At 37.4% G+C, this 27,987-nt stretch overlaps 2 protein-coding genes across 6 annotated transcripts; one reads left to right on the top strand and one right to left on the bottom strand.

Annotated features, from left to right (window-relative positions):
• Window positions 1-656: 656 nt before the first annotated feature.
• si:dkeyp-68b7.7 lies at window positions 657-27,688 on the bottom strand. Of its 5 annotated transcripts, XM_005171474.4 has the most exons (5): window positions 27,366-27,688; window positions 24,403-24,924; window positions 5,792-6,316; window positions 4,118-4,633; window positions 657-2,194 (listed from the first exon to the last, which is right to left on the bottom strand). In XM_005171474.4, the coding sequence occupies exons 1-5, from the start codon at window positions 27,601-27,603 to the stop codon at window positions 1,917-1,919; spliced, it is 2,079 nt and encodes a 692-aa protein (XP_005171531.3). In that variant the 5' UTR covers window positions 27,604-27,688; the 3' UTR covers window positions 657-1,916. The 5 variants fall into 5 exon arrangements, 4 of the variants coding, with proteins under 4 accessions (XP_005171531.3, XP_073788202.1, XP_073788208.1 ...); XM_073932101.1 differs by lacking the exons at window positions 24,403-24,924; window positions 27,366-27,688 and adding an exon at window positions 7,432-7,753; XM_073932107.1 differs by lacking the exons at window positions 24,403-24,924; window positions 27,366-27,688 and adding an exon at window positions 7,226-7,753 and having other exon boundaries at window positions 5,792-6,973.
• On the top strand, window positions 8,874-15,410 carry LOC110438154 (ankyrin repeat domain-containing protein 34B). Its single transcript, XM_073932148.1, has 4 exons — window positions 8,874-8,942; window positions 11,933-12,768; window positions 13,144-13,462; window positions 14,871-15,410. Exons 2-4 carry the CDS (start codon window positions 11,947-11,949, stop codon window positions 14,897-14,899), a joined length of 1,170 nt encoding a protein of 389 aa, XP_073788249.1. The 5' UTR covers window positions 8,874-8,942; window positions 11,933-11,946; the 3' UTR covers window positions 14,900-15,410.
• Window positions 27,689-27,987: the final 299 nt, after the last annotated feature.

The following is a 27,987-nucleotide window of genomic DNA, read 5'->3' on the forward strand; positions in this document are numbered from 1 at the left end:
GTGAAATATACACTAGAAGTAGCAGGGCAACCATTTTACAGTACATTAAATACACCACGGATGTCTATAAAAAGGGCAATAAGCACAATCTGAAAACGTGGTTTGTACAGAACACGCATTGTGTGCATAATCAGACATCTTGCGCTGTCCGTAATGCACTTTTGCGCATGCGGGTCCATGACCTGTTCACTGCAAATCTGATATTGGCCACATTTATAAGAGCAGTGTGAACAGCCATGCACAAATATCAGATCTGAGAAAAAAAATCAGATTTGAGCTCGAAGACGTGCAGTGTAAACGAAGCCTAAGATTACATTTGCATGAATATTGGGCCTTTTTTTATGTCAAACCCTGCTTTAAAGAAAACTAAATCATAGATGATATTCAACCAGCCAAAGTGGCTAGTGAGAGTGGCTGTCTAACCCGCCACAGCTGAAATCTGCCCGCATTTGGCGGCTGTTAATGTAAAGCCCTGACCAAGTGACTATTATTATGCTTTCCTTGTGTACTGTTGGTTGCTAGGTTACCAATACTACAGTGAGCTGCTCTAAACAATTAATGCATCTCATTTGCTTTCTTTTGCGCTAAATTGATTTGCTGTTTGATTTCACAATTCGATTCTCACAATTAATTTTCCAAAATGACACAAGACAAAGTACAGTAAATGAATAGGCGTCCTTTTATTAAGCCATTGCTGCTCATGTCTTTGTGAGATTAAAATAAAACAAATCTAAATTACATTTTTAAAACAAGCCCCAATTTAAAAGTTGCACAAAAGAAATCTCTTCATATAAGTAAATAAGGCTCTGTCTGTGCTCTTTCCATTCAACATTACAGGGAACCACTGCATTTTAATCATGAACACAGCGTGATTGTAAAACACATTAATTTCTAGTAGCATTAACAGCAAAAATAACAAATAAATCACCAGAAATTGAGCCTGCTCTGGATGCTAGCTGCAAATAAATACCCAAAGTGACTGAATTTAGCCTGCATTCGTGCAACTGAGTAATAGTTAAATTAATCCAGGATAGCTTTAAAAACCTAGCTTAAAAGCCCGTTCACACCAATCACGATAACTATAAACACATCGTAACATAAACAAAGATGTATTTTTAAAAATCACTCACAGTGTTAAAGAAGTTTACACCACAACAACAGCTGATCAAACCCTGACAGCCAATCAGAATCACTGAGATGTAAAGAGCTCACACAATTTAAGGCGACATTTTTGGAGAAGCTCTTTTAAAAGATTGTTTAAAGATAATGGCGAGAAACAATTGGCACATAATGATAAATAATAGATAGTGAAAAACAGATAATGATTAATAAAGGGGCTCGCTAACTGAAGTATAACAATACAAGCGCCTCAGGTATCCAGTGCTAGTTTTGGTGTTGATGAAAATGCAAAAATAATTAGTTCATTTTCTACTACGCTGACTGAAATCACTACATTCACTGTTTGAATAGATAGTTTGTCATGAATAAATGAATACAATTTTAATAACGAGCTGGATTGACTTAAATTGTGCTAGTCGCACACAGAGGACACCTGCTGGAATGAAAAGCATAACCTAAACATAGATGGAGGGGGCGTGGTTAAGCATGTTAGCCACGCCCAATGCCTCAGAGAGACCTAATCTGAAAATTTACCTGAAAACAAACAGGAAGTGCGTTTTTATATTTCAATTATAGATTAGAACGGTGCAATATTTGTTTTTTCTCAATGACATGCACGGATGAATTCTTCACCACGAAACTAGCAATGTGAGCTCACAACATCAATATGCTTAGTTTTGATTTCATGTGTAATTTAAGGAAAAACTCACTTAATATTTCTGAAAATAAGACTATTTTGTCTAGAAAATGTTTCTTGATTTTAGAATTTTAAGATTTTTTTTGCCTTATATTTATTGTTATCTTGCTTGGTGTGAAAAGGCCTTAATCCCTTTGTTTTGTGCAGCACCCCTCAGTCCAGTGTTACGTGCCTGCGAGCTCTGTCTGCCATGCAAGCGCATGTGCCGCAGACAGTTGTCCTGCCTGGAGAACATCTTCCCGCAGAACCGGCAGCGGAAGGGCTTTTCTCCGGTGTGCACGCGTCCGTGTGTGATCAGTTTGGTGCGCTGCATGAAGCTCTTCCCACACTCCTCACAGCGGAACGGTTTGAGGCTTGTCGGGAGCCGCTGATCCTCTCCTGCATGCAGAACAAGATCATTTCAGTAAACCAAAAAAAAGCTGTATTCAGTATCACCCCCAATACCAGCGGTTCTAAATCATGCTCAAGCCAATATGCATGTTTTGTATGTTTCTAGGGGCAGTTCGCACAGAATGCGTTTGTTCTTTCCAATGTGCTACTTTTTAAATTGTTTTTTCAATTAAAACTCATTTATGTTTAAACACGTTTATTTTTGCAATAATGCAGAAAAAAATTTATAACACACTGACGATCACCAAAAAATTTTAAAGAGTTATCGATTATCATATCGGTCAAAAAATTCCATATCGGTGCATCTTTACAAAACCTAAAAAAGCCATTTTAAAAATTGTATCGAAATACACTTTTTTTTCCCCCCAAATCTAAAGAGTAATCAGTTATCAGTATTGGTCAAAAATGTCAAACTATAATAAGCTTAATATTTATCGGCTAATATATCGATCTCCAAATCTAAAGAGTATTCAGTTATCGGTACGGGTCGAAACTGTCAAACTATAATTAGCTCAATATTTATCGGCTAATATATCGATCTCCAAATCTAAAGAGTATTCAGTTATCGGTACGGGTCGAAACTGTCAAAATATAATTAGCTCAATATTTATCGGCTAATATATCGATCTCCAAATCTAAAGAGTATTCAGTTATCGGTACGGGTCGAAACTGTCAAACTATAATTAGCTCAATATTTATCGGCTAATATATCGATCTCCAAATCTAAAGAGTATTCAGTTATCGGTACGGGTCGAAACTGTCAAAATATAATTAGCTCAATATTTATCGGCTAATATATCGATCTCCAAATCTAAAGAGTACTCAGTTGTCGGTATCGGTCAAAAATGTCAAACTATAATTAGCTTAATGTTTATCGGCTAATATATCGATCTCCAAATCTAAAGAGTACTCAGTTGTCGGTATCGGTCAAAAATGTCAAACTGTAATTAGCTTAATATTTATCGGCTAATATATCGATCTCCAAATCTAAAGAGTAATCCGTTATCATATCGGTCAAAAATGTCAAACTAGAATTACCTTGAACTCAGCTAATATATCGGTCTCCGAATCTTATCATTTATCGGTACCGGTCCAAACACCACTGACATAAAAACTCATTTAAAAATCTAAAATATAATTACCTTGATACTTATTAGGTAAGATATCCTAATTTGAAGAGATTAGTTATCTGTATCAGTAAAAAATTCCATATCTGTGCATCCCTACTAAACTTAAATATACAGCAATTTTTAAAAAATATAGAAAAAAAAATGTAAAATCCAAACTATAATTACCTTGATACTTATCGGCTAATATATTGACTATTGGTATCCAAATCTGAAGTGTTATCGGTTATCTTATCGGTCATAAATCCCATATCTGTGCATCCCTACTAAACTTAAATATACAGCAATTTTCAATAGGTATAGAAAAAATGTATTTAAAAATCCAAACTATATTTACCATGACATTTATAGAATAAGATATCGGCTACTGGCATTCCAAATCGAAAGTGTTATCAATTATCGGTCAAAAATGTCATCGGTACATCCCTACCAAACTTAAATATACAGCAATTTGAAATTGTATCAAAATAAAATGTATTTAAAATCCAAATTATAAATATTTTGATATGTATAGGCTAATATATTGGCCTACAAATCTAACAAGTTATCGGTTATTGTATCGGTCAAATATTTCCTATCGTTGCATTCCTTCTAAACATACATTTTACAGCAATTTAAAAAATAGTATTAAAATAAAACCTAATTGAAAGATCCAAACTATAATAACCTTGATATTTTTCAGCTTATATATCGGCCTCAAAATCTACAGGGTTATCGGTATCAGCACGTCCTTACTCAACTTAAATGTACTGCAATCAAAAGAAAATGTAATTTAAAAACCCACCTTGCTGCAGACTCTGTGTGTGTGTTTTAGGCGGATGTGATGCTGAGAGTGAGAATGCGTCCGATACGCTGCTGTGTTCGTGAGACTGTAGGAGATTAAAATCACAGTCATTATTCCTGTCGTTCTCCTGAACTGAAGCAGATAAAGCCCCAGAATCCTCCATCATCATAGCATGTGCATCTGGAAAGCTCTGTGCATGTGATTCAGGCTCCGCTAGACTCTGATGATGCTGGAAATCTTTCTGCGAGCTCCAAATCTGAGAGTTTCCATCATGAATGCTGAGTTTCCGGTCTACAAACTCCTCCACCTGCTCGATCTTCATCTGGAGCTCCAGACCGCTGAGCTCTTCTTCTTCTTCCTCTTCTGCATGTGGAGCTGCTCGACTCGCAGGATCTTCCCGTTTAAGAGGCTGTAATTGGAGCTCAGGTGCATGAGGAATAAGAGGTTTCTCCTCTGAAAAGACGTTCATCATTGGACTGGTCAACATGAGCGTCTCCTGATCGTGAGCCGTCACACCTGAGGAGAAATACATCATTAGTGTTTCACGATTACCAGTTTCAAGATAAACCACAGTAAGTTGACATTTTTCATTTAAACCATGACTGATATCGGATGACTTTTGGCATATCTAGAATCCTCTGTACGAGTTATTATTGTATATGATGACATGAGACACCTATACCACTGCTTTGTCGTAAAAATAGTATCGAAATACACATTTATTTAATAGTCTGAACTATAATTAACTTAATATTTATCATTTAATATATCAGCCACCAAATCTACAGGGTTATCGGTATCGATCAAGAATCCTCATAAACTTAAATGTACAGCAATTTTAAAAATAGAATCAAAATAAAAGCTAATTTAATAATCCAAGCTATAATAACCTTGACATTCATCCGCTAATATATCGTCTATTGGCTTTCAAATTTAAAGAGTTATCAGTATCGGTTTTTAAAACTGTAATTATCTTGGTATTTATCGGCTAATATATCGGTCTCCAAATCTAAAGAGTTTTCATTTATCGGTATCGGTCAAAACACTACTGACATATAAACTAATTTAAAAATCCAAACTATAATTACCTTGATACTTATCGGCTGATATATTGGGTATTAGCGTCCAAATCTGAACTGTTATCGGTTATCTTATCAGTCAAAAATCCATATTGGTGCATCCCTACTAAACTTAAATATACAGCAATTTTAAAATAGTAACAAAATAAAAGCTTATTTAAAATCCAAACTATAAATACCTTGACATTTATCGGCTAATATATCAGCCTATAAATGTAACAAGTTATCGGTTATTGTTTCGGTCAAAATATCCATATCGTTGCATCCCTTCTAAACATAAATTTAAAAATAGTATTAAAATAAAACCGAATTGACAAAAATAACTATAATAACCTTTGTATTTATTGGCTAATATATGCGCTATCGGCATTGATAAAAAATTCCCTAATAAAATATCCCAAATAAATTGAAATGTACAGCAATTTAAAAAATTGTATCGAAATAAAATCTAACAAAACAAAAACTATAATAACCTTGATATGTATCAGCTAATATATCGGCCTCAAAATCTACATTGTTATCGGTATCAGCACCTCCTTACTAACCTTAAATCAATCAAAATAAAATGTAATTTAAAATGCAAACCCATAATAACCTTGCTGCAGACTCTGTGTGTGTGTTTTAGGCGGATGTGATGCTGAGAGTGAGAATGCGTCCGATACGCTGCTGTGACCATGAGACTGTAGGAGATTAAAATCACAGTCATTATTCCTGTCGTTCTCCTGAACTAAAGCAGATAAAGCTCCAGAATCCTCCATCATCATAGCATGTGCATCTGGAAAGCTCTGTGCATGTGATTCAGGCTCCGCTAGACTCTGATGATGCTGGAAATCTTTCTGCGAGCTCCAAATCTGAGAGTTTCCATCATGAATGCTGAGTTTCCGGTCTACAAACTCCTCCACCTGCTCGATCTTCATCTGGAGCTCCAGACCGCTGAGCTCTTCCTCTTCTTCTTCTTCTTCCTCTTCTGCATGTGGAGCTGCTCGACTCGCAGGATCTTCCCGTTTAAGAGGCTGTAATTGGAGCTCAGGTGCACGAGGAATAAGAGGTTTCTCCTCTGAAACGACGTTCATCATTGGACTGGTCAACATGAGCGTCTCCTGATCGTGAGCCGTCACACCTGAGGAGAAATACATCATTAGTGTTTCACGATTACCAGTTTCAAGATAAACCACAGTAAGCTTACATTTTTCATTTAAACCATGACTGATATCCGATGACTTTTGGCATATCTAGAATCCTCTGTACTAGTTATTGTATATGAAGACACGAGACACTTTTACCACTGTTTTGTCGTAAAAAAATGTAAATAAATGTTTATGTTTCCAAAAAAAACATGACGGATGAAATTTTACTTTTGATAAATGGGAAACAAGCTGCTCTGAGTATTTCAGAAACTGCTGATCTACTGATATTTTCACGCACAACCATCTCTAGAGTTTACAGAGAATGCTCCGACAAAGAGGAAATATCCAGTGAGCGGCAGTTCTGTGGATGCAAATGCCTTGTTGATGAGGCCAGAGGTCAGAGGAGAATGGCCAGACTGGTTCCAGCTGATAGAAAGGCAACAGTAACTCAAATAAGCACTCGTTACAACCGAGCTCTGCAGAAGAGCATCTCTGAACACACAACACGGCCAACCTTGAGGCGGATGGGCTATAGCAGCAGAAGAGCACACCGGGTGCCGCTCCTGTCAGCTAAGAACAGGAAACTGAGGCTACAATTCACACAGGCTCACCAAAACTGCACAATAGAAGATTGGAGAAACGTTGCTGCTCTGATGAGTCTCCATTTCTGCTGACACATTCAGATGCTCAGCTCACAATTTGGCCTCAACGACATGAAAGCATGGATCATCCTGCCTTGTATCAGCGGTTCAGGCTGGTGGTGGTGGTGTAATGGTGTGGGGGAGATTTTCTTGGCACACTTTGGCTCCATTAGTACCAACTGAGCATGAACGCCACAGCCTACCTGAGTATTGTTGTTGACCATGTAGAAGATTGGAGAAACGTTGCCTGGTCTGATGTACCTGATGTACATGTATCTTGTTGAATCTATGAAGGATTAAGGCAGTTCTAAAGGCAAAATGGGTCCAACCCTGTACTAGTAATGTGTACCTAATAAAGTGGCCGGTGAGTGTATAGTCATACAAGTGTGTTAAGTGTGCAGTATCACATATTCATATAAGTGTGTTGATCCTCTAAGTTAAGTGTGTAGTGAGTTATGCAGACTGACCGGGGTCGGTGAAGTGCACCTGTACGCCGACAGAGCAGCGGGCAGCGGTCAGTTTCTCCAGCCGGCTCTCGCAGTTCAACAGGCGGCTCTTCAGGCTGCGGATCTCCTCGTTCCTGCGGCGGATCTCCATCTGCACCGCGGCCGCGTCCTCCTGAAGCAGCTGCCCGATCTGCGACGCAGCCGACTTCAACAGCACCTCCAGGATGGAGCCAAGCTGCGTCTGCAGCGAGCAGCTCATCTTACAGTGAATAAACACACTCTCTGACGCTGGAGAAAAACACCACTTCAGCTAACAACGCAGACAGGCAACAGTGCTTCCGGTGGAGTCCACGTAAACTTCCGCCAAAATAAAGGACACGCGAGCAGCTGAGGAGAAATTAAGCATTTAAACAAAACACTTTTATTAAACTGTTATATCCATTAAAATGAGAGTTTGGTCACCGAAAATCTTAAAGAGTAGAAAGAGAATACATTTAATTTCGAACAAAATTTTACATGTTTTAATGTTTCCCCTGATTGTGCGTGTTTATTAATTACTTATTTAATATAGTACCCCAATAGATTAATTTAGGCGTACAAATTTTTGGACAGTGATGTTAGATTAGTTCCAGTTTTGGTTCGATACCAAACCCTACTGAAAAAAAAAAATCTTAAACCAGCCTAGGCTGGTTTTAGAGTGGTTTGGCCACTTCCAGGCTGAATTCCCGCCATCACCAGCCTGGTCTTAGCCAGTCAGGCTGGGAGATGACCAGTTAAAACCAGCTTGACCAGCCTAGCCAGGCTGGGAGCCCAACCAAAACCAGCTATGCCCTGCTAAAACCAGACTGGAAACCAGCCTAAAAGTGTCCAAAACCCCTCTAAAACCAGCTTGGTCAACCAGCTAAGGCTGGTTTAAGCTTTATTATTATTATTTTTTTTAGTAGGGATGCCAACTTTTGACAGGAGATTGGCATCACGGATGTGAAGCTAACAAATCTGCAGCAACTGTGTGATGTTATCATGTCAATATGGAGCAAAACCTCTCTCCAGTACCTTGTTGAATCCATGCCACCCTGTACTAGTAAGTTGTACCTAATAAAGTGGCCGGTGAGTGTATATAAATATATATAAAAAAATTTAATACTACGGACTAGAATATGGACTATGATTATTTTTGTTTTTGTATTGTTGCTCTTTTTGTGCTTAAAAGTAAATATTTAACACTCATAAGAGGTGATTGTTGTTTTATTCAGCGGTTTATTCACTATCAGCAAACACTAACAGCATGAAGCCACTGACACACACGTTTTCTCTCGCTCTCTCTTTCTGTCACACACACACACACACACACACACACACACACACACACACACACACACACACACACACACACACACACACACACACACACACACACACACACACACACACACGCACGCGCACACACACACACACACACACACACACTCGTCTCTTCACTCCAGCAGGTGAATCTGCATCTCCTGCGAGGCGATCTTCAGCTAAATCTGCAGGTATTTTATCATATATTTAAATATGTAGAGATGAAATGTGCATATTTTAGATCTTTAAAAATACAGATTTATAAAATCAAATGTTTTTATATTATTTGTTTTTAGTAATTTAATCTTAATTGATTTGTTTATTTAGATGATATCCATGAAAGACTTCTCTAAACACGACTAATATTAAACTAATGATAAGATAAAGAGCAATTAGATAAAAATAAATCTCATGAAATTATGAAATAAAATCTAATCACATATGATATATAGTAAAATATGGAAGAGAGGAATTTTATCAACACTGCTGTGAAAGTATTTATATTTTTGTTATTAATTAAACCATCGATTGTTCAGTGTATTCAGACACAATATTTAACAAGTCATCTCAACGTTTGTGATCGTTTTTAAGTTTGTTTTTTATTTAAAACATTTTACATGTTGGAGATTTGGTTAAACTAGAATAAGCAATGTTTGTATGTTGAATCTTTCTGGAGGTTTTCCAGCTCTGCTGTTTAAAATAGAAACTCCTGCAGAGATGAAGGCATTTCAAAGCTGCTTTTGTTGTGCTGAGAGATCATTTAACCCTTTAAACACCTCTGAGATTCAGACGTGTTTCATCGATAAGCTGCATATAATTCATTCATGTAATACTTTATATATATATATAAATCCTTTTTACAATTGTGGATGTATCTCATCATGAAAATGGGAAAAAAGGACAGTCTTAACTTCCGTTTCATGCAGACTTAATGCATTAAAGTCCAGAATATAAATTTAGAAAAATAGACATCTAATATATATATATATATATATATATATATATATATATATATATATATATATATATATATATATATATATATATATATATATATATATGGGTGGTGCATTATTTCATCCTTTGGGAACCAACTGAATCAATACAAGATTGGCGTAGCTAACAAAATGAAGGATGATTAATGAATGAACAAAATCAGTACACACACTGGTAGCCCCACCCAAAAGGACTGATAACTCCTCCCTAATGGACTGATTGCCTCGCCCTAAAAGACTGATAGCTCCGCCCAAATGTACTGTTAGCCCTGCCCAAAAGGACTGATAGGTCTGCCCTAAAGGACTGATAACCCCGCTCCAAAGGAATGATAGCTCTGCTCCCAATAGACTGATAGCTCCGCCCTACTGGACTGATAGCCCTGCCCTAAAGGAGTGTTAACTACTCCCTATTGGACTGATAGCCCCGCCCTAAAAGACTTATGGCTTTGCTCCTAATAGACTAATAGCTCCGCCCTACTGGACTGATTGCCCCACCCTTAAAGACTGATGGCTCCACTCCTAATAGACTGATAGCTCCGCTATAATGGACTGATAGCCCTGCCCTAAAGGACTGATAACTCCATCCTGAAGGACTGATAACTCCGCCCTAAAGGCCTGATTGCTCCACCCTAAAGGACTTATAATCCCACCTTAAAGGACTGATAGCTTTACCTTAAAGGACTAACCGCTCCGCCCTAATAGACTGATAGCACCAACCCTAAAGGACTGATAACCCATCCCTAAAAGACTGATAGCTCCACTCCTCATAGACTCCTACCTAATGGACTGATAGCCCCGCCCTAAATGACTGATAACTCCTCCCTAATGGAATGATAGGCCCGCCCTAAAGACTGATAGCTCCACCCCTTATACACTGATATCTCCGCCCTAATGGACTGATAGCCCTGCCTTAAAGGACTTATAACCCCATCCTAAAGGACTTATAGCCCCAACCCTAAAGGACTGATAGCCCCGCCCTAAAAGACTGATCGCTTCGCTCCTAATAGACTAATAGTTCCACTCCTAGTAGACTGATAGCTCCACCCTAATGGACTGATAGCCCTGCCCAAAAGGACTGATAAGTCCGCCCTAAAGGACTAATAGCCCCGCCCTAAAAGACTTGATAGTTCCACTCCTAATAGACTGATAGCTCTGCTCTAATGGACTGATAGCTCCACCCTAAAGAACTTATAACCCCACCTTAAAGGACTGAGAGCTTCATCCTAAAAGACTGATAGTCCCGCCCTAAAGGACTAACAGCTCCGCCCTAATGGACTGATAGCCCCAACCCTAAAGGACTGATAACCCATCCCTAAAAGACTGATAGCTCCACTCCTAATGGACTTATAGCCCTGCCCTAAAGGACTGATAGCCCCACCCTAAAGGCCTGATAGCTCCACCCTAAAGGACTGATAGCCCCACTCTAAAGGACTGATAGCCCCACCCTAAAGGCCTGATAGCCCCACCCTAAAGGCCTGATAGCCCCACCCTAAAGGACTGATAGCCCCACCCTAAAGGCCTGATAGCTCCACCCTAAAGGACTGATAGCCCCACCCTAAAGGCCTGATAGCTCCACCCTAAAGGACTGAAAGCTCCACCCTAAAGGACTGATAGCCCCACCCTAAAGGACTGATAGCCCCACCCTAAAGGCCTGATAGCCCCACCCTAAAGGACTGATAGCCCCACCCTAAAGGCCTGATAGCTCCACCCTAAAGGACTGATAGCCCCACCCTAAAGGACTGATAGCCCCACCCTAAAGGCCTGATAGCCCCACCCTAAAGGACTGATAGCTCCACCCTAAAGGACTGATAGCCCCACCCTAAAGGACTGATAGCTTCACCTTAAAAGACTGATAGCTCCACCCTAAAAGACTGATAGCCCCACCCTAAAGGACTGATAGCTCCACCCTTAAGGACTAATAGCTCCACCTTAAAGGACTAATAGCTCCACCCTAAAGGATTGATAGCCCCACCCTAAAGAGCTGATAGCTCCACCCTAAAGGACTTATAGCCCCACCCTAAAGGTCTGATCACACTGCCCTACACCACTGAAAGCTCCACCCTAAAGGCGTGACCAGAAGTGAAATAATCATCAGTGTGAGAGCACACTATGGTATTCGCTAAAAGTTTACAGGGCTAAATAAATTTTTACAAAAAAATCACAATGTCCCAATAATGTGATTTCAGCATCTCGTTGTGTGATGTCAGAGCGGGCGGATCACCTGCTGGACTGCAGTCCACTGATCAGTGCCGCTGAGCAGGGGAAACTGCGTCTGGCACGGCTGCTGGTGGACGGAGGAGCGCAGGTCAACCAGAGGAATCACCATGGAGAAACACCGCTGCTGGCCGCATGCAGAGCGCTACGGGCCGGCCAGACTGCAGGGTCCATGCTCAGGATCATCCAGTTCCTGCTGAGCCACCACGCAGATCCCAACATCCAGGATAAATCAGGGCGCACGGCTCTGATGTACGCCTGCATGGAGCGCGCCGGGCCGGAGGTGGCGGAGGCGCTGATCACAGCGGGTGCGGATCCCAGTATGGAGGATTACTCTGGAGCATCTGCGCTGGTTTACGCAATAAACGCTCAGGATCAGGACACGCTCACGGTGCTGGTCGATGCGTGCAGATCTCGAGGGCGCGATATTATCATCATCGCTACAGATTTGAGTAGCGACGGCAGTACTGTGACACGCCGCTACCTGAACGTTCCTCCATCCCCGGACAGCTCGCCCGTCTCCTGCATGTCACCTTCAGATATTGAGCTGAAGACGAACTCTCCGAACTCTGACGGGGAAAACATCTTTAACTTCCGCGGAGGGGGGCCGGCGTCCCCAGTGCTGCCCCCTAGGAGCAGAGGCCGACAGCGGCTGCGCTCGGAGCCGTGGCTCGCCATCCAGAACCTGGAGCAACTCAGCCAGACCTATGAGAAGAGGCTGGAGGAAGAGGAGGATCAGGACGAGGATCAGGGGGATCTCTTATTCAGCCAGTGTTCCCCGTTAGTTCCTGAATCAGGAAATGGCCAGGTAACATTGACGCCCCATTCACACGGGGTGTCAGCATCAACACTTTGAATGGGTGACGTCAGGCTTTAGACGTCAGGCTTTAGGCTGCTTTAGTGGCCTTGCTTGCAGCAGAAGTTGGGACTTTCTCAACTTTTCAAGCGCCGACGGAAGCGTCAGCCAATCAAATCGCTGTATGCAAATACCCCAGTAGCAGATTGCTGACTAATTTCATTGGCTGATGCTACCATGACGATCTCGTCAGCCCCAACTCTGTCAAGTGTTGACGCTGAAGCCCCGTGTGAATGCACCGTAACTCATTTACTGAGCTCCTGTAAACCACCAAAAATGTCAGTGTTTGCGCACACATCTGCCGAATAAAGTTGTTTCTGGTTACAGAAGCTCGGAGCTACCGGAACGAAATATTCGATGCCTTCAGAGCGATTGCAGAGCAGGAGAAACACCCTGCCGGATCTCCTCCAGCCGCCCACCCTCAGGCTCACACTCTCAGGGTCCGACACACACCTGCACCAGCCCGGAGGCTCCAGGTTCCCCTCCATATACAGGACCAGCTCGCTGTTCCTGGCTCCTCCAGATGGGCTTCACGACTTCCACATGGCCAACAAGAAGAAGTCTCGAGAGCAGAAGAGGAGTCAGACTCACGCCGGGTTTTTGCCCCCAATTTCCGTGCGCTCGAGTGTGAACACACCCTTGCGGAGTGAACAGAAACAGTAAAAAGACTCTTCTACAATTTAATATTCTATCCCTAATTTAATCAGACATGGACCTTAAAGTGGGACGCCTCAACTTTGACCCATAAATAAGGCAATGACAGTCTCCCACATGAAAAAAATACTATAGACATTTATAGGAAATACTTTAGTGTTTCTTAACCATACAATAGCTGAATCTGTTGTGGTAGTGCTATACGGTTATTTCACGCTGCCACCATGTAAAAACACGAAAGCCAGGCAAGAAGAAACCAATGCCCAGGCAATATAAGCCAAACCAAGGCAATATATCTGATGCAAAAAAATATACAAATAAATAAATAAAATAAGGATGCTAGCTTTCTCTAACTCAGATGACCACAATAAGCTATTTTGGATATTAGAACCGTGGATATTAAAGATATCATATCATTAGGGATTTATAGTCAGCTAAAGTTCTAAAGAACCGTTTTAAAGGTAAAACTCTATTTAAAGTATTTATTATTAAGCACTTATTTTGGAAATATAGCAAATGTTTTTTGTTTTGCTGATTTTTGCAGCCAGTTTCTACTTTAACTTCATTTTGTATACTTGCAGGACTTATATGTGTGCAGGACTATATATATATATATAGACCTTTTTAAGGGGTGTAAACAAAAACAATGGCCCCAGCGCATTTCCTGTTTTACATTTTTTATTTCCACTTATTGATAAATAATGTTATTACAGCTGTTTTAACATGAAGTTATGATTGAATTGTCTCATTACGGTAATGAAATAAATTAATAACAAGCGGGAAATGTTCATGGGCCGATGACATAGCCACATTGAAATGGTCTATATATATATATATATATATATATATATATATATATATATATATATATATATATATATATATATATATATATATATATATATATATATATATATATACACACACACACACTTTTGTGAGGTAAAAAATAAAACGAAGGCCCTTGGATTTGCTAAAGCCCCAAAGCCCAATGTGTTCTTAATCTGGCCCTGCGTTCAACAGCGCTTAAATGTTAGTGGAAAAATTGCTGTTTTTTAATTTCAGTATCGAAATTCAGTTTCATGACAAGTGTAATAAAGTGAGAGAATCAGTTCATCAACAGATTCCAAATACAAACAGCACACTTGAGATGAACTCTGTTTATTCTGCTCATTGTAATGGGGATAATAAGGGAATAACACACACACTGGCCATGGAACAGCTGAGAAGCCGACTGTCCAATTACTTTTGGTCCCTTAACAAGTGGGAGGCAGAAATAGAAACTGTTGTAATTCCCACAGCGTTCACCTGATTTGGATGTAAATACCCTCAAATTAAAGCTGATAGTCTGCAGGTAAAGCACATCTTGTTGATTTCAAATCCATCGTGTTGCTGTATAGAGCCAAACATGTTAGAATTGAGTGTGTAGAATTGTGTAGATGTCCCTGTATTTATGGACCTGATCAACATTTCAGCTGTTTATTTTAGTACATTATCTTAAACTAAATTTAAATAGCTAGTTTTCAATTTTTGATTTCAATTAAGATTTGATTTGTTGTTCTGACCCATTTAATGCTATTCGTTAACTACAGTCATCAGCATTTGAAGCAAGTTATCAAAGTTGTCCTACACCCAAATTCATATTAAATAATAACCAGTCATCTTACAATTGCATGCAATACAAATCTGTATTTACTTGTTAGTTATGTAAAGAATAATCGACTGTTGAATTACTAAACAAGTGATGAACAAACATGGTTCAAAAGTTGTTTGCTTGCGGTGGTTTTGAAAATTACACTAACGTGACTCCATTATGCTTGCCTTGTTTACTGTTGGTTGCTAGGTTACCAATACTACAGTGAGCTGCTCTAAACATTTAATGCAAATGCATCTCAATTTATTTGTGAATTTCAAAATAAAAATGCCGCTGTTTGGATTTCACACTTTGATTCTCACAAAATTTTTTCCAAAATGACATTGAAGACATACAGTAAATGAATAGGCGTCCTTTTATTAAGCCACTGCTGCTCATGTCTTTGTGAGATTACAATAAAACAAATCTAAATTACATTTTTAAAACAAGCCCCAATTTAAAAGTTGCACAAAAGAAATCTCTTCATATAAGTAAAGCTCTGTCTGTGCTCTTTCCATTCAACATTACAGGGAACCACTGCATTTTAATCATGAACACAGCGTGATTGTAAAACACATTAATTTCTAGTAGAATTAACAGCAAAAATAACAAATAAATCACCAGACATTGAGCCTGCTCTGGATGCTAGCTGCAAATAAATATGCAAAGTGACTGAATTTAGCCTGCTAATAGTTAAATTAATCCAGGATAGCTTTAAAAACTTAGCTTAAAAGCCCGTTCACACCAATCACGATAACTATAAACACATCGTAACATAAACAAAGACATTGTACTAAAAATCACTCACAGTGTTAAAGAAGTTTACACCACAAAAACAGCTGATGAAACCCTGACAGCCAATCAGAATCACTGAAATGTAAAGAGCTCACGCAATTTAAGGCGACATTTTTGGAGAAGCTCTTTTAAAAGATTATTTAAGTATAATGACTAGAAACAATTGGAACATAATGATAAATAATAGATAGTGAAAAACAGATAATGATTAAAAAAGGGGCTCGCTAACTGAAGTATAACAATACAAGCGCCTCAGGTATCCAGTGCTAGTTTGGGTGTATTTGCGTTTCCTCTTTTAAAAATGCACAAATTATTTGTTTATATTCAACTGCACTAGCCACCTATTTTTATGCGCATTTTGGAGATGTGCATACAAAAACGATTGACGGAAAAGCCAAGATGCGCATACATTTTGTAAAATGTGCATAACTGAGTAACTAACTTTTTATTCGATTAGAAAAGATGCGCATAAACTATGATGGAAACACTTTTACTGAACAAATTCCAGTATGCGCATTAAAAAAGGTCATGTGATTGTGGTATAAGATTATTTGACGATTAAAATGTGTGAATGGACAAGCCAGCTGGTTGAGCACACTGTAGAAAATCTGAAATGGTGTTTTAATCATACTAAAACGCATGTGGTCCGTTCATCGTACGTGGATTACTCCGTTAGCTGGATTTGGTTATTGACGATTTGACACGATCCAGGATCGTTTAGTTCTTCAAAACTGATCCGAGAGTTGTTGCTATAGCAACAGTTCTGCTAGCTTAAACCTTTTACTATATATATATAAAGTTATTAATAAAGCTTATGCAATCTGCGCTCCAAAATAAAAGTACGAAGACTGCCACCTGGTGGTTCAAAGAGAACATTTATTAATATGAACTTTTTAGATCGCAAAAAAAAATAAAAAATTATAAATAATACATTTATGCAGTCGTGCACATGTTTTGACAGCTGATTTGACAATGAGTTGATGCTTCACAAAAGTTGCAGACGCATTTACCAATGTCAGAATGCTTTTGTAAACATGTATGTATATATGTATGTATATATATATATATATATATATATATATAGTAGTGGCACACCATTTGTAAAAATCCTTATGTACCACCTTTTACAGCTCCTATTCCAACAACCAGTATTTGCAAAAACTATATATATATATATATATATATATATATATGTGTGTGTGTGTGTGTGTGTGTGTGTGTGTGTGTGTATGTTTATATACACACACACACACACACACACACACACACACACACACACACACACACACACACACACATATATATATATAAATATGTATATATATATGTGTGTGTGTGTGTGTGTGTGTGTGTGTATATATATATATATATATATATATATATATATATATATATATATATTTTTTTTTTTTTTTTTTTTTTTTTAACTACTTTACAATTTTCCCAAGTGTATATAACTACTACTATAAGAAAATATCAGCATTCGGTACATACTTTCAGTATTACATTTGCTTGAAATGACCCACTCTAATCCTGTTTATATGAAATGAGCTGCTGTTCTCGAGCTGGGGTCCGTTCTTCGTACGTGGATTACTCAGTTAGCTGGATTTGGATATTGACAATTTAACACGATCCAGGAGCGTTTCGTTATTCAAAGCTGATCCGTGAGTTGTTGTCATAGCAACAGTTCTGCTAGGTCAAACCTGATCGGGAGCAGCTTCAATTCATATAAACAGGATTATATCGGCTCAGTTCAAGCAAAGATAATGAAGTATGTTCCGAATTCTGATATTTTCTTACAGTAGTAGTTATATACACTTGGGAAAATGGTACATATTTTTAAACTATATATATAAAGTTATAGTCATTAATAAAATAAACAAAGTTATACATATTAATAAAACTTATGCAATCTGCACCCTTGAAATGAAAGTACAAAGACTGCCACCTGGTGGTGCAAAGAGAAAACTTATTGATATGAACTTTTTAGATCGCTTTAGTACAAATTGTGCATGATAATGCACAATATGTGACTTTTTTTAAAAGCAATAATTCATTTATGCAGTCATGAACATGTTTTGATAGTTAATATGCCGGTGATTTGATGCTTCACAAAAGTTGCAGACGCCTTTACCAATATGAAAATGCTTTTGTAGCATCCAGTTATTCTTTACACTGATTAAGAAACGGCTACTATAATGAAGAAAATCTTCTCTAAATGTAGAACTAAATACACTGATTTGCATTGAAATACATGATGAATACTCTTGACACATGAAAGTGTAAAGCCTGCAGCTCACAACAAATGTGGAAGGTTATTGCGTGTCATATTTAACAAGCCGTTGACTGCTAATTTGATGTAATTTTGCTCACATGGATAATTGAATATTAATCAGATGATGTCATTACGCTGCTGTGCCGTCAGCCAATCGCTGCATTGCTGATCATGATTTCGAGGATCGATAGATCTGTCCTTCACAACACACGCAGCGATCTCAGATCAGTTTATCCAGACATTTTAATCTTATTCGCGAACTTGTTTGAAGAACCTAATTAGCGTGAGATCAGTTAACAAGATTAAAAGATCCAGGATCTGTCAAATAATCTTAGATCATTTAAGCGAGGTACGAAGAACAGACCCCAGATTTTAGCTATCGGAACTGTTGCCATCACAACAATAGGAATAAACTACTTCCGAAATGCATATAAAAGTTTTTTGAAGAACGACAAGGGGGGGATAATCTGAGAGAGGAAATTTTAGGATGTTGAAAACAAGAACAACTTTAAAAAGTTTGTGTATGACTGTACGTGGTGTAAAACTATGGAACAGTCTAGATCAGACTTTAAAACAACGTCAGGATATTAATCAATTTAAATAAAACCGTATAAATGTATATTAATAAAGAAATATAGTGATGAAGGTTATTGAAAAATAATAAAGAGAGAAAGGTATGATGAAATTTTAATTAATGGCTATTTGCTGTACTATGTTATTGTTGTTGTTTTTAAATTTTTCTATTTGCTGTACTATGTATTTTTTTCTTTGGGTCTATGTTACAAAATGAAAAGGTACAAATGGAATTAAACATATTATTTGTCAAAGATACCAAAAAGGATCAAATTAGTTTGATGTAAAAAGAAGAGATAGGTAAAAGAATAAATAAGTTTAAGTAACAAACGAATGATCTGTGGGGTAATGGGGTGGGAGAGTAATAAGCTTATGCTTCATCCCGCTCCATTTTTGACCATGTTAAAAAGTATTTCGTTTTGTCAATGATATTTTATGTATTATAATTTTGTTCGAAGATAAATAAATCAAATCAACTCTCATATGAGTTTTGAAGAACGAAATGATCCTGGATCGTGTCAAATCATCAATAATCAAATCCAGCTAACTGAGTAATCCACGTACGAAGAACTGAGAATTTAAATGAAAACAAACAGTTTTCATATTTCAGTTGAAGATTCCAAAGGCTATTTATTAGGGATGTAACGATTTATCGTTGTGTGATTTATTGCGATGCAAAAATGTCACAATATGCATCGTGGCGTTATGACGATTTGATTACGATATGACGTCCGTTTTCTCTTATTAGTTGAGCTGATTGCACGTGAGCTACATTCCACCTGCTGTCGCACGCGAGTTCAGATTGCAGCAGCAGTAATGTTAGCAGACCAAGATGAGTGGAGTTGAAATAGAGGATGGCCCATCCTCTCAAAATCAGACGTCTGGCAACTTTTAAGTTGTACAGTCATTGCTTTAGACTCGTCCGCTTTTTGACACTCATACTGGGTCAAACATCCTAAGTTTTAAAGTCTTCACAGTGATTTACATACTTTGCACAGCGACAGGGATACCTCCTAATGGTGTTGAAAGAGTCACATACTGTATTTATAAGGTACATTTCACCCTAAAATATCATTCTGTCTTCATATAATGTTCCCGCCGCAAAATCACACATGACGTGCGCTGACCGTGAGCTGTTACTACAGAGGGCAGACTATGATAGACGCGCGCGTATGGCAAGCCGTTTTAGCATTTAAACCTTTGTTCTGACTATCCATAAATATATTTAGAGATATCTCTAATTTTATTTTGACTAGTCATAATTATAATTCGAATAGTCAGAATGACAATTAGAGATATCTGCAATTACAATTGTACTAGTACAAAATCAGATTCTAGATATCTGCAAATATATTATGACTAGTCATATTCCTTCATTGACTTCCATTAAAGAATATTTGCAGATATCTCTAAATGAGTTTTGACTAGTCACAATTGTAATTAGAGATATCTCTAAATTAATTTAATTAAATATGAATTAAATACTTGGAAATGTGGATTTTTTTTTTTGCACACAAAAAAACGCAAGTGACCAAGCAAAGCCTTAAACTCTTACTGTTAAATTCAATTGAATAGAAAGCTTATTGTTTTTGCACCTTTACTTAAATTGTTCCTTAATTTTGTCTCTGTCATTTCAATAATATTTTTAAGAAGTTTTTTAATTGTTTTATTTTCCAGAGACAGGCCTGTTTAATTTATTTTCTTAAAGAAGGTTCAGTTTAACAAGTTGAAACAAAAGAAATACATAAAAAATAGTTTACTTGGTAAAATTTGCATTTTAGTTTAATTTTCAATTTTTTATCAAAATATCGTGATACATATCGAATCGTGAACATTATATCGTGATACACATCGTATCATGAGCTGAGTGTATTGTTACACCCCTACTATTTAGTTTTTCTCAATGACATGCACGGATGAATTCTTCACCACGAAACTAGCAATGTGAGCTAACAACATCAATATGCTTAGTTTTGATTTCATGTGTAATTTAAGGAAAATCACACCTAATATCGACTCATTTCTGAAAATAAGACTGTATTTGTACTTTAAAATGCTTCGTGATTTAGGAAATGTGAGATATTTTGCATTATTTTAATTGTTATCCTGCTTGGTGTGAACAGGCCTTAATCCCTTTGTTTTGTGCAGTACCCCTCAGTCCATCAGTCCAGTGTTACGTCCCTGCGGGCCAGCTCTGTCCGCCATGTAAGCGCATGTGCCGCAGACAGTTGTCCTGTCTGGAGAACATCTTCCCGCAGAGCCGGCAGCGGAAGGGCTTTTCTCCGGTGTGCACGCGTCCGTGTGTGATCAGTCTGGTGCGCTGCGTGAAGCTCTTCCCACACTCCTCACAGCGGAACGGTTTGAAGCCTGCCTGTAGCCGTGGATCGTCTCCTGCATGCAGAACAAGATCATTTCAGTAAGCCAAAAATAAAACATACCAAACAACAAATTACCTTGAAATGTATCAGCTAATATATTGGCATCCAAAACTAAAGGAATATCGGTGATCGTATCGGTCAAAAATTCCATATCAGTACATCCAGTCTAAACTTTATTATAGAGCAATTTTTAAAATTGTATCAAAATAAAAACTTATATAAAATCTATAATTATAATTAATAATTGCCTTGATATTTATTGACTAATACTTCGACTATCAGCCTCCTAATCTAAAAAGTTATTAGTTATCGGTATCGGTCAAAAAAAGCAATATCAGTGCATCCCTACCAAACTTAAATGCACAGCCAATTTTAAATTAGTATCAAAATAAAAACTGAATTAAAAATACAAGCTATAATTAGCTTGATATTTATCGACTAATATATCGGTTATTAGCCTTCAAATTGAAAATGTTATCGTTTATCGGTATAAAATGACATATCGGTGCATCCCTATCAAACTTAAATGCACAGCCAATTTTAAATTAGTATCAAAATAAAAACAATTAAAAATACAAGCTATAATTACCTTAATATTTATCGACTAATATATCGGTTACTAGCCTTCAAATTGAAAATATTATTGTTTATCGGTATAAAATTACATATCGGTGCATCCCTATCAAACTTAAATGCACAGCCAATTTTAAATTAGTATCAAAATAAAAACTGAATTAAAAATACAAGCTATAATTAGCTTGATATTTATCGACTAATATATCGGTTATTAGCCTTCAAATTGAAAATGTTATCGTTTATCGGTATAAAATGACATATCGGTGCATCCCTATCAAACTTAAAGGCACAGCCAATTTTAAATTAGTATCAAAATAAAAACAATTAAAAATACAAGCTGTAATTACCTTGATATTTATCGACTAATATATCGGTTATTAGCCTTTAAATTTAAAGAGTTATCGTTTATCGGTATAAAATGACATATCGGTGCATCCCTATCAAACTTAAATGCACAGCCAATTTTAAATTAGTATCAAAATAAAAACAATTAAAAATACAAGCTATAATTACCTTAATATTTATCGACTAATATATCGGTTATTAGCCTTCAAATTGGAAATATTATTGTTTATCGGTATAAAATTACATATCGGTGCATCCCTATTAAACTTAAATGCACAGCCAATATTAAATTAGTATCAAAATAAAAACAATTAAAAATACAAGCTGTAATTACCTTGATACTTATCGACTAATATATCGGTTATTAGCCTTCAAATTGAAAATGTTATCGTTTATCGGTATAAAATGACATATCGGTGCATCCCTATCAAACTTACATGCACAGCCAATTTTAAATTAGTATCAAAATAAAAACAATTAAAAATACAAGCTATAATTACCTTAATATTTATCGACTAATATATCGGTTACTAGCCTTCAAATTGAAAATATTATTGTTTATCGGTATAAAATTACATATCGGTGCATCCCTATCAAACTTAAATGCACAGCCAATTTTAAATTAGTATCAAAATAAAAACTGAATTAAAAATACAAGCTATAATTAGCTTGATATTTATCGACTAATATATCGGTTATTAGTCTCTTCAAATTGAAAATGTTATCGTTTATCGGTATAAAATGCCATATCGGTGCATCCCTATCAAACTTAAATGCACAGCCAATTTTAAATTAGTATCAAAATAAAAACAATTAAAAATACAAGCTATAATTACCTTAATATTTATCGACTAATATATCGGTTACTAGCCTTCAAATTTATAGTTATTGTTTATCGGTCGCAATATAACATGGCATATCAGTGCATCCCTACCAAACTTAAATGCACAGCCAATTTTAAATTAGTATCAAAATAAAAACAATTAAAAAAACAAGCTGTAATTACCTTGATATTTATCGACTAATATATCGGTTATTAGCCTTTAAATTGAAAATGTTATCGTTTATCGGTATAAAATGACATATCGGTGCATCCCTATCAAACTTAAATGCACAGCCAATTTTAAATTAATATTAAAATAAAAACAATTAAAAATACAAGCTGTAATTACCTTGATATTTATCGACTAATATATCGTTTATTAGTCTTCAAATTGAAAATGTTATCGTTTATCGGTAACAAATGACATATCGGTGCAACCCTATCAATCTTAAAGGCACAGCCAATTTTTAATTAGTATCAAAATAAAAACAATTAAAAATACAAGCTGTAATTATCTTGATATTTATCGACTAATATATCTGTTATTAGCCTTCAAAATGAAAATGTTATCGTTTATCGGTATAAAATGACATATCGGTGCATCCCTATCAAACTTAAATGCACAGCCAATTTTAAATTAGTATCAAAATAAAAACAATTAAAAATACAAGCTGTAATTACCTTGATATTTATCGACTAATATATCGGTTATTAGCCTTCAAATTGGAAATATTATTGTTTATCGGTATAAAATGACATCCCTATCAAACTTAAATGCACAGCCAATTTTAAATTAGTATCAAAATAAAAACTATTAAAAATACAAGCTGTAATTACCTTGATATTTATCGACTAATATATCGGTTATTAGCCTTCAAATTGAAAATGTTATCGTTTATCGGTATAAAATGACATATCGGTGCATCCCTATCAAACTTAAATGCACAGCCAATTTTAAACTAGATTCAAAATAAAAACAATTTAAAAAAACAAGCTATAATTACCTTGATATTTATCAACAATTATATATCGGTTATTAGCCTTCAAATTTAAAGAGTTATCGTTTATCGGTATGAGTATAAAATGACATATCGGTGCATCCCTATCAAACTTAAATGCACAGCCAATTTTAAATTAGTATCAAAATAAAAACTATTAAAAATGCAAGCTATGATTACCTTAATATTTATCGACTAATATATCGATTGTTAGCTTTTAAATTTAAAGGGTCATTTTTAAATTTAAAAATCTACACTATAATTACCTAGATATTTATCGGCTACTATATCGGCCTCCAAATCTAAAGAGTTATCGGTATCAATCAAAAATTCCATATTGATGCATCCCTACTAAATTTAAGTGTTCAGCAAATTTTAAAATCAAGATTAAAAACTAACTTAAAAATTCAAACTATAATTATCTTAATATTTATAGACTAATATATCGGCCATCCGCCTCCAAATCTACAGGGTTATTGATATCGCTATTTAAAAATTAGCATCAAAATAAAATGTAATTCTAAATGCAAACCCACCTTGCTGCAGACTCTGTGTGTGTGTTTTAGGCGGATGTGATGCTGAGAGTGAGAATGCGTCCGATACGCTGCTGTGTTCGTGAGACTGTAGGAGATTAAAATCACAGTCATTATTCCTGTCGTTCTCCTGAACTAAAGCAGATGAAGCTCCAGAATCCTCCATCATCATAACATGTGCATCTGGAAAGCTCTGTGCATGTGATTCAGGCTCCGCTAGACTCTGATGATGCCCAAGCTCTTTCTGCGAGCTCCAAATCTGAGAGTTTCCATCATGAATGCTGAGTTTCCGGTCTACAAACTCCTCCACCTGCTCGATCTTCATCTGGAGCTCCAGACCGCTGAGCTCTTCCTCTTCTTCTTCTTCCTCTTCTGCATGTGGAGCTGCTCGACTCGCAGGATCTTCTCGTTTAAGAGGCTGTAATTGGAGCTCAGGTGCACGAGGAATAAGAGGTTTCTCCTCTGAAAAGACGTTCATCATTGGACTGGTCAACATGAGCGTCTCCTGATCGTGAGCCGTCACACCTGAGGAGAAATACATCATTAGTGTTTCACGATTACCAGTTTCAAGATAAACCACAGTAAGTTTACATTTTTCATTTAAACCATGACTGATATCAGATGACTTTTGCCATACCTATATTGTAAACACACACAACCGTCTCTAGGGTTTACAGAGAATGCTCCGACAAAGAGGAAATATCCAGTGAGCGGCAGTTCTGTGGGCGCAAAGGCCTTGTTGATGAGGTCAGAGGAGAATGGCCAGACTGGTTCCAGCTGATAGAAAGGCAACAGTAACTCAAATAAGCACTCGTTACAACCGAGCTTTGCAGAAGAGCATCTCTGAACACACAACACGGCCAACCTTGAGGCGGATGGGCTACAGCAGCAGAAGAGCACACCGGGTGCCGCTCCTGTCAGCTAAGAACAGGAAACTGAGGCTACAATTCACACAGACTCACCAAAACTGGACAATAGAAGATTGGAGAAACGTTGCTGCTCTGATGAGTCTCCATTTCTGCTGACACATTCGGATGCTCGGCTCACAATTTGGCCTCAACAGCATGAAAGCATGGATCATCCTGCCTTGTATCAGCGGTTCAGGCTGGTGGTGGTGGTGTAATGGTGTGGGGGAGATTTTCTTTGGGTCCATTAGTACCAATTGAGCATCAACGCCACAGCCTACCTGAGTATTGCTGCTGACCATGTCCATCCCTTTATGAGCACAGTGTCTCCACAGAGCTCGAAATTGCGACCATTTTGGTCGCATATGCGCCCGAAAATTAATCTATGCGACCTCATAATATATCTGGGAGCATTAGTGTGACTGCAGATAATGGTTGTAGTGCGACCTGTTTTGATTTTTTGTAAAAACATGCTGAATCGCTCTTCCCTGCCGATGTCATTCACTCAAGGTATTCCGCTGTCAGATGACAGGGAAGGAGCTTTTATGACCACGGGAAATGCAAACGGCTGAAGAGTAAAAACTTAAAGCACACAGGTTTAAAGTTGAGGCGCAGATGAAAGCGATCATGATACGTCACGTGGTGAATAATGATCCGGCAGCTGAGATCAATCGAGTACGCGCTTCTTGGAGAAGGTGCCCGAATCTCCATGCGTTGCATTCACTGCGTGTTCAGCGCAAATGTCCGCTAAAAGTCAAATCTAATACTGTACATGTCATCGCCGAAGAAGCTCGCCTTTACTAAATTTACACTGAAACTGCGGCTCATAACAAAGACCGGTATTGCGCCGGTGGTCATCGCAAGAATCCTGCTCTGCCTGCTCATAAATTGGGTCGGCTGACTCGCCAGCTTTTCCACAAACACAGAAACATGAAGATCAGCTCAGACTGAACCTTTAAATTGACACAAACTGAAACCAAAACTTTTAAAGAGTGATAGAAGTGAGACTTTACTTACTTTCTTTTGTCTATTCTTTTTTGAGGTGTATATTATTTATTTATTTGTTTACTGATGACTGCTTTGCAGCTTTCATCATTGAATTGAATGATTTATTATAATCTTTTGTTTGTTTTGTAGCAGAAATATTATTTATTAAATTGACATGCATATAAAAACAGCAGTACAAAATCAATATTTCTTACTGCAATGCTTCATTTTTGTTTGATGCAAACTATACAATTATTTTTCATAAAGTAACAGACTTTTTATAGCAGATAACCTACATTCATGCACATTCAAGGCAGCATCATAATGAGAAATGGAATTCATTGTTACTATTATTGTCATTTTTTATCATCATTAATATTCTATAATTATTAGACATTCATTTTGGAATTATTGCACACAAATATCAATGTCTTCTCAGCATTAGTTAGATAGCTGTTTCTGGTTTTTGTCAGTTCTATTGATGTTGTTTTAAAATACAATAAATCCCTTAAAAAGCAATTTTTAGCGGTGCTTAATCATTTTTGGTGGGTGCTCCTAAATTTTTTCTGGTGCACCTAAATTTATTTTGGTGCTCCAAAATATTTGAAGTTGGGAGCACCGGTGCTACTAAGTAAAAAAGTTAATTTCGAGCCCTGCTCCATCTTGGCTACTTCCAGCAGGATAACGCAGCATGTCATAAAGCTCAATCATCTCAGACTGGTTTCTTGAACATGACGATGAGTTCACTGTACTCAAACGGCCTCCACAGTCACCAGAGCTCAATCCAATAGAGCAGCTTGGGACGTGGTGGAACGGGAGATTGGCATCATGGATGTGCAGCCGACAAATCTGCAGCAACTGTGTGATGCTATCATGTCAGCATAGAGCAAAATCTGAGGAATATTTTCAGTAGCTTGTTGAATCTATGCTATGAAGGATTAAGGCAGTTCTGAAGGCAAAATGTGTCCAACCTGGTACTAGTAAGGTGTACCTAATAAAGTGGCCGGTGAGTGTATATTCATAATAGTGTGTTAATCCTCTAAGTTAAGTGTGTAGTGAGTTATGCAGACTGACCGGTGTCGGTGATGTGCACCTGTACGCCGACAGAGCAGCGGGCAGCGGTCAGTTTCTCCAGCCGGCTCTCGCAGCTCCACAGGCGGCTCTTCAGGCTGCGGATTTCCTCGTTCCTACGGCGGATCTCCATCTGCACCGCGGCCGCGTCCTCCTGCAGCAGCTGCCCGATTTGCGCCGCCGCCGCCTTCAGCAGCACCTCCAGGATGGAGCAGACCTGCGTCTGCAGCGAGCAGCTCATCTTTAATAAACACACTCTCTGATTATTACACTGGAGAAAAACACCACTTCAGCTATCATCGCAGACGGGCAACAGTGCTTCCGGTGGAGTCCGCGGAAGCTTCCGCCAAAATAAAGGACACGCGAGCAGCTGAGGTGAAATTATTATATATTGCGGAGCAATTAATAATTAATAATTTAATTATGATTTTTAAATAAGCATTTAAACAAAACAGTTTTATTATACAGTTATATACATTAAAATAAGAGTTTAGTCGCAGCACATCTTTAGGAATAAAAAGATAATACATTTAAATTCAAAAGTAATTGCAAATAAAATTACAAACTACAAAATTTCAACTAAATTTAACTGTTGTTTGCTCCTCTTGTATTTTCCAGTTTGTTA

The sequence above is a fragment of the Danio rerio genome, chromosome 2 (genome assembly GCF_049306965.1).
Source record: "Danio rerio strain Tuebingen ecotype United States chromosome 2, GRCz12tu, whole genome shotgun sequence".
Classification (NCBI taxonomy): domain Eukaryota; kingdom Metazoa; phylum Chordata; class Actinopteri; order Cypriniformes; family Danionidae; genus Danio; species Danio rerio.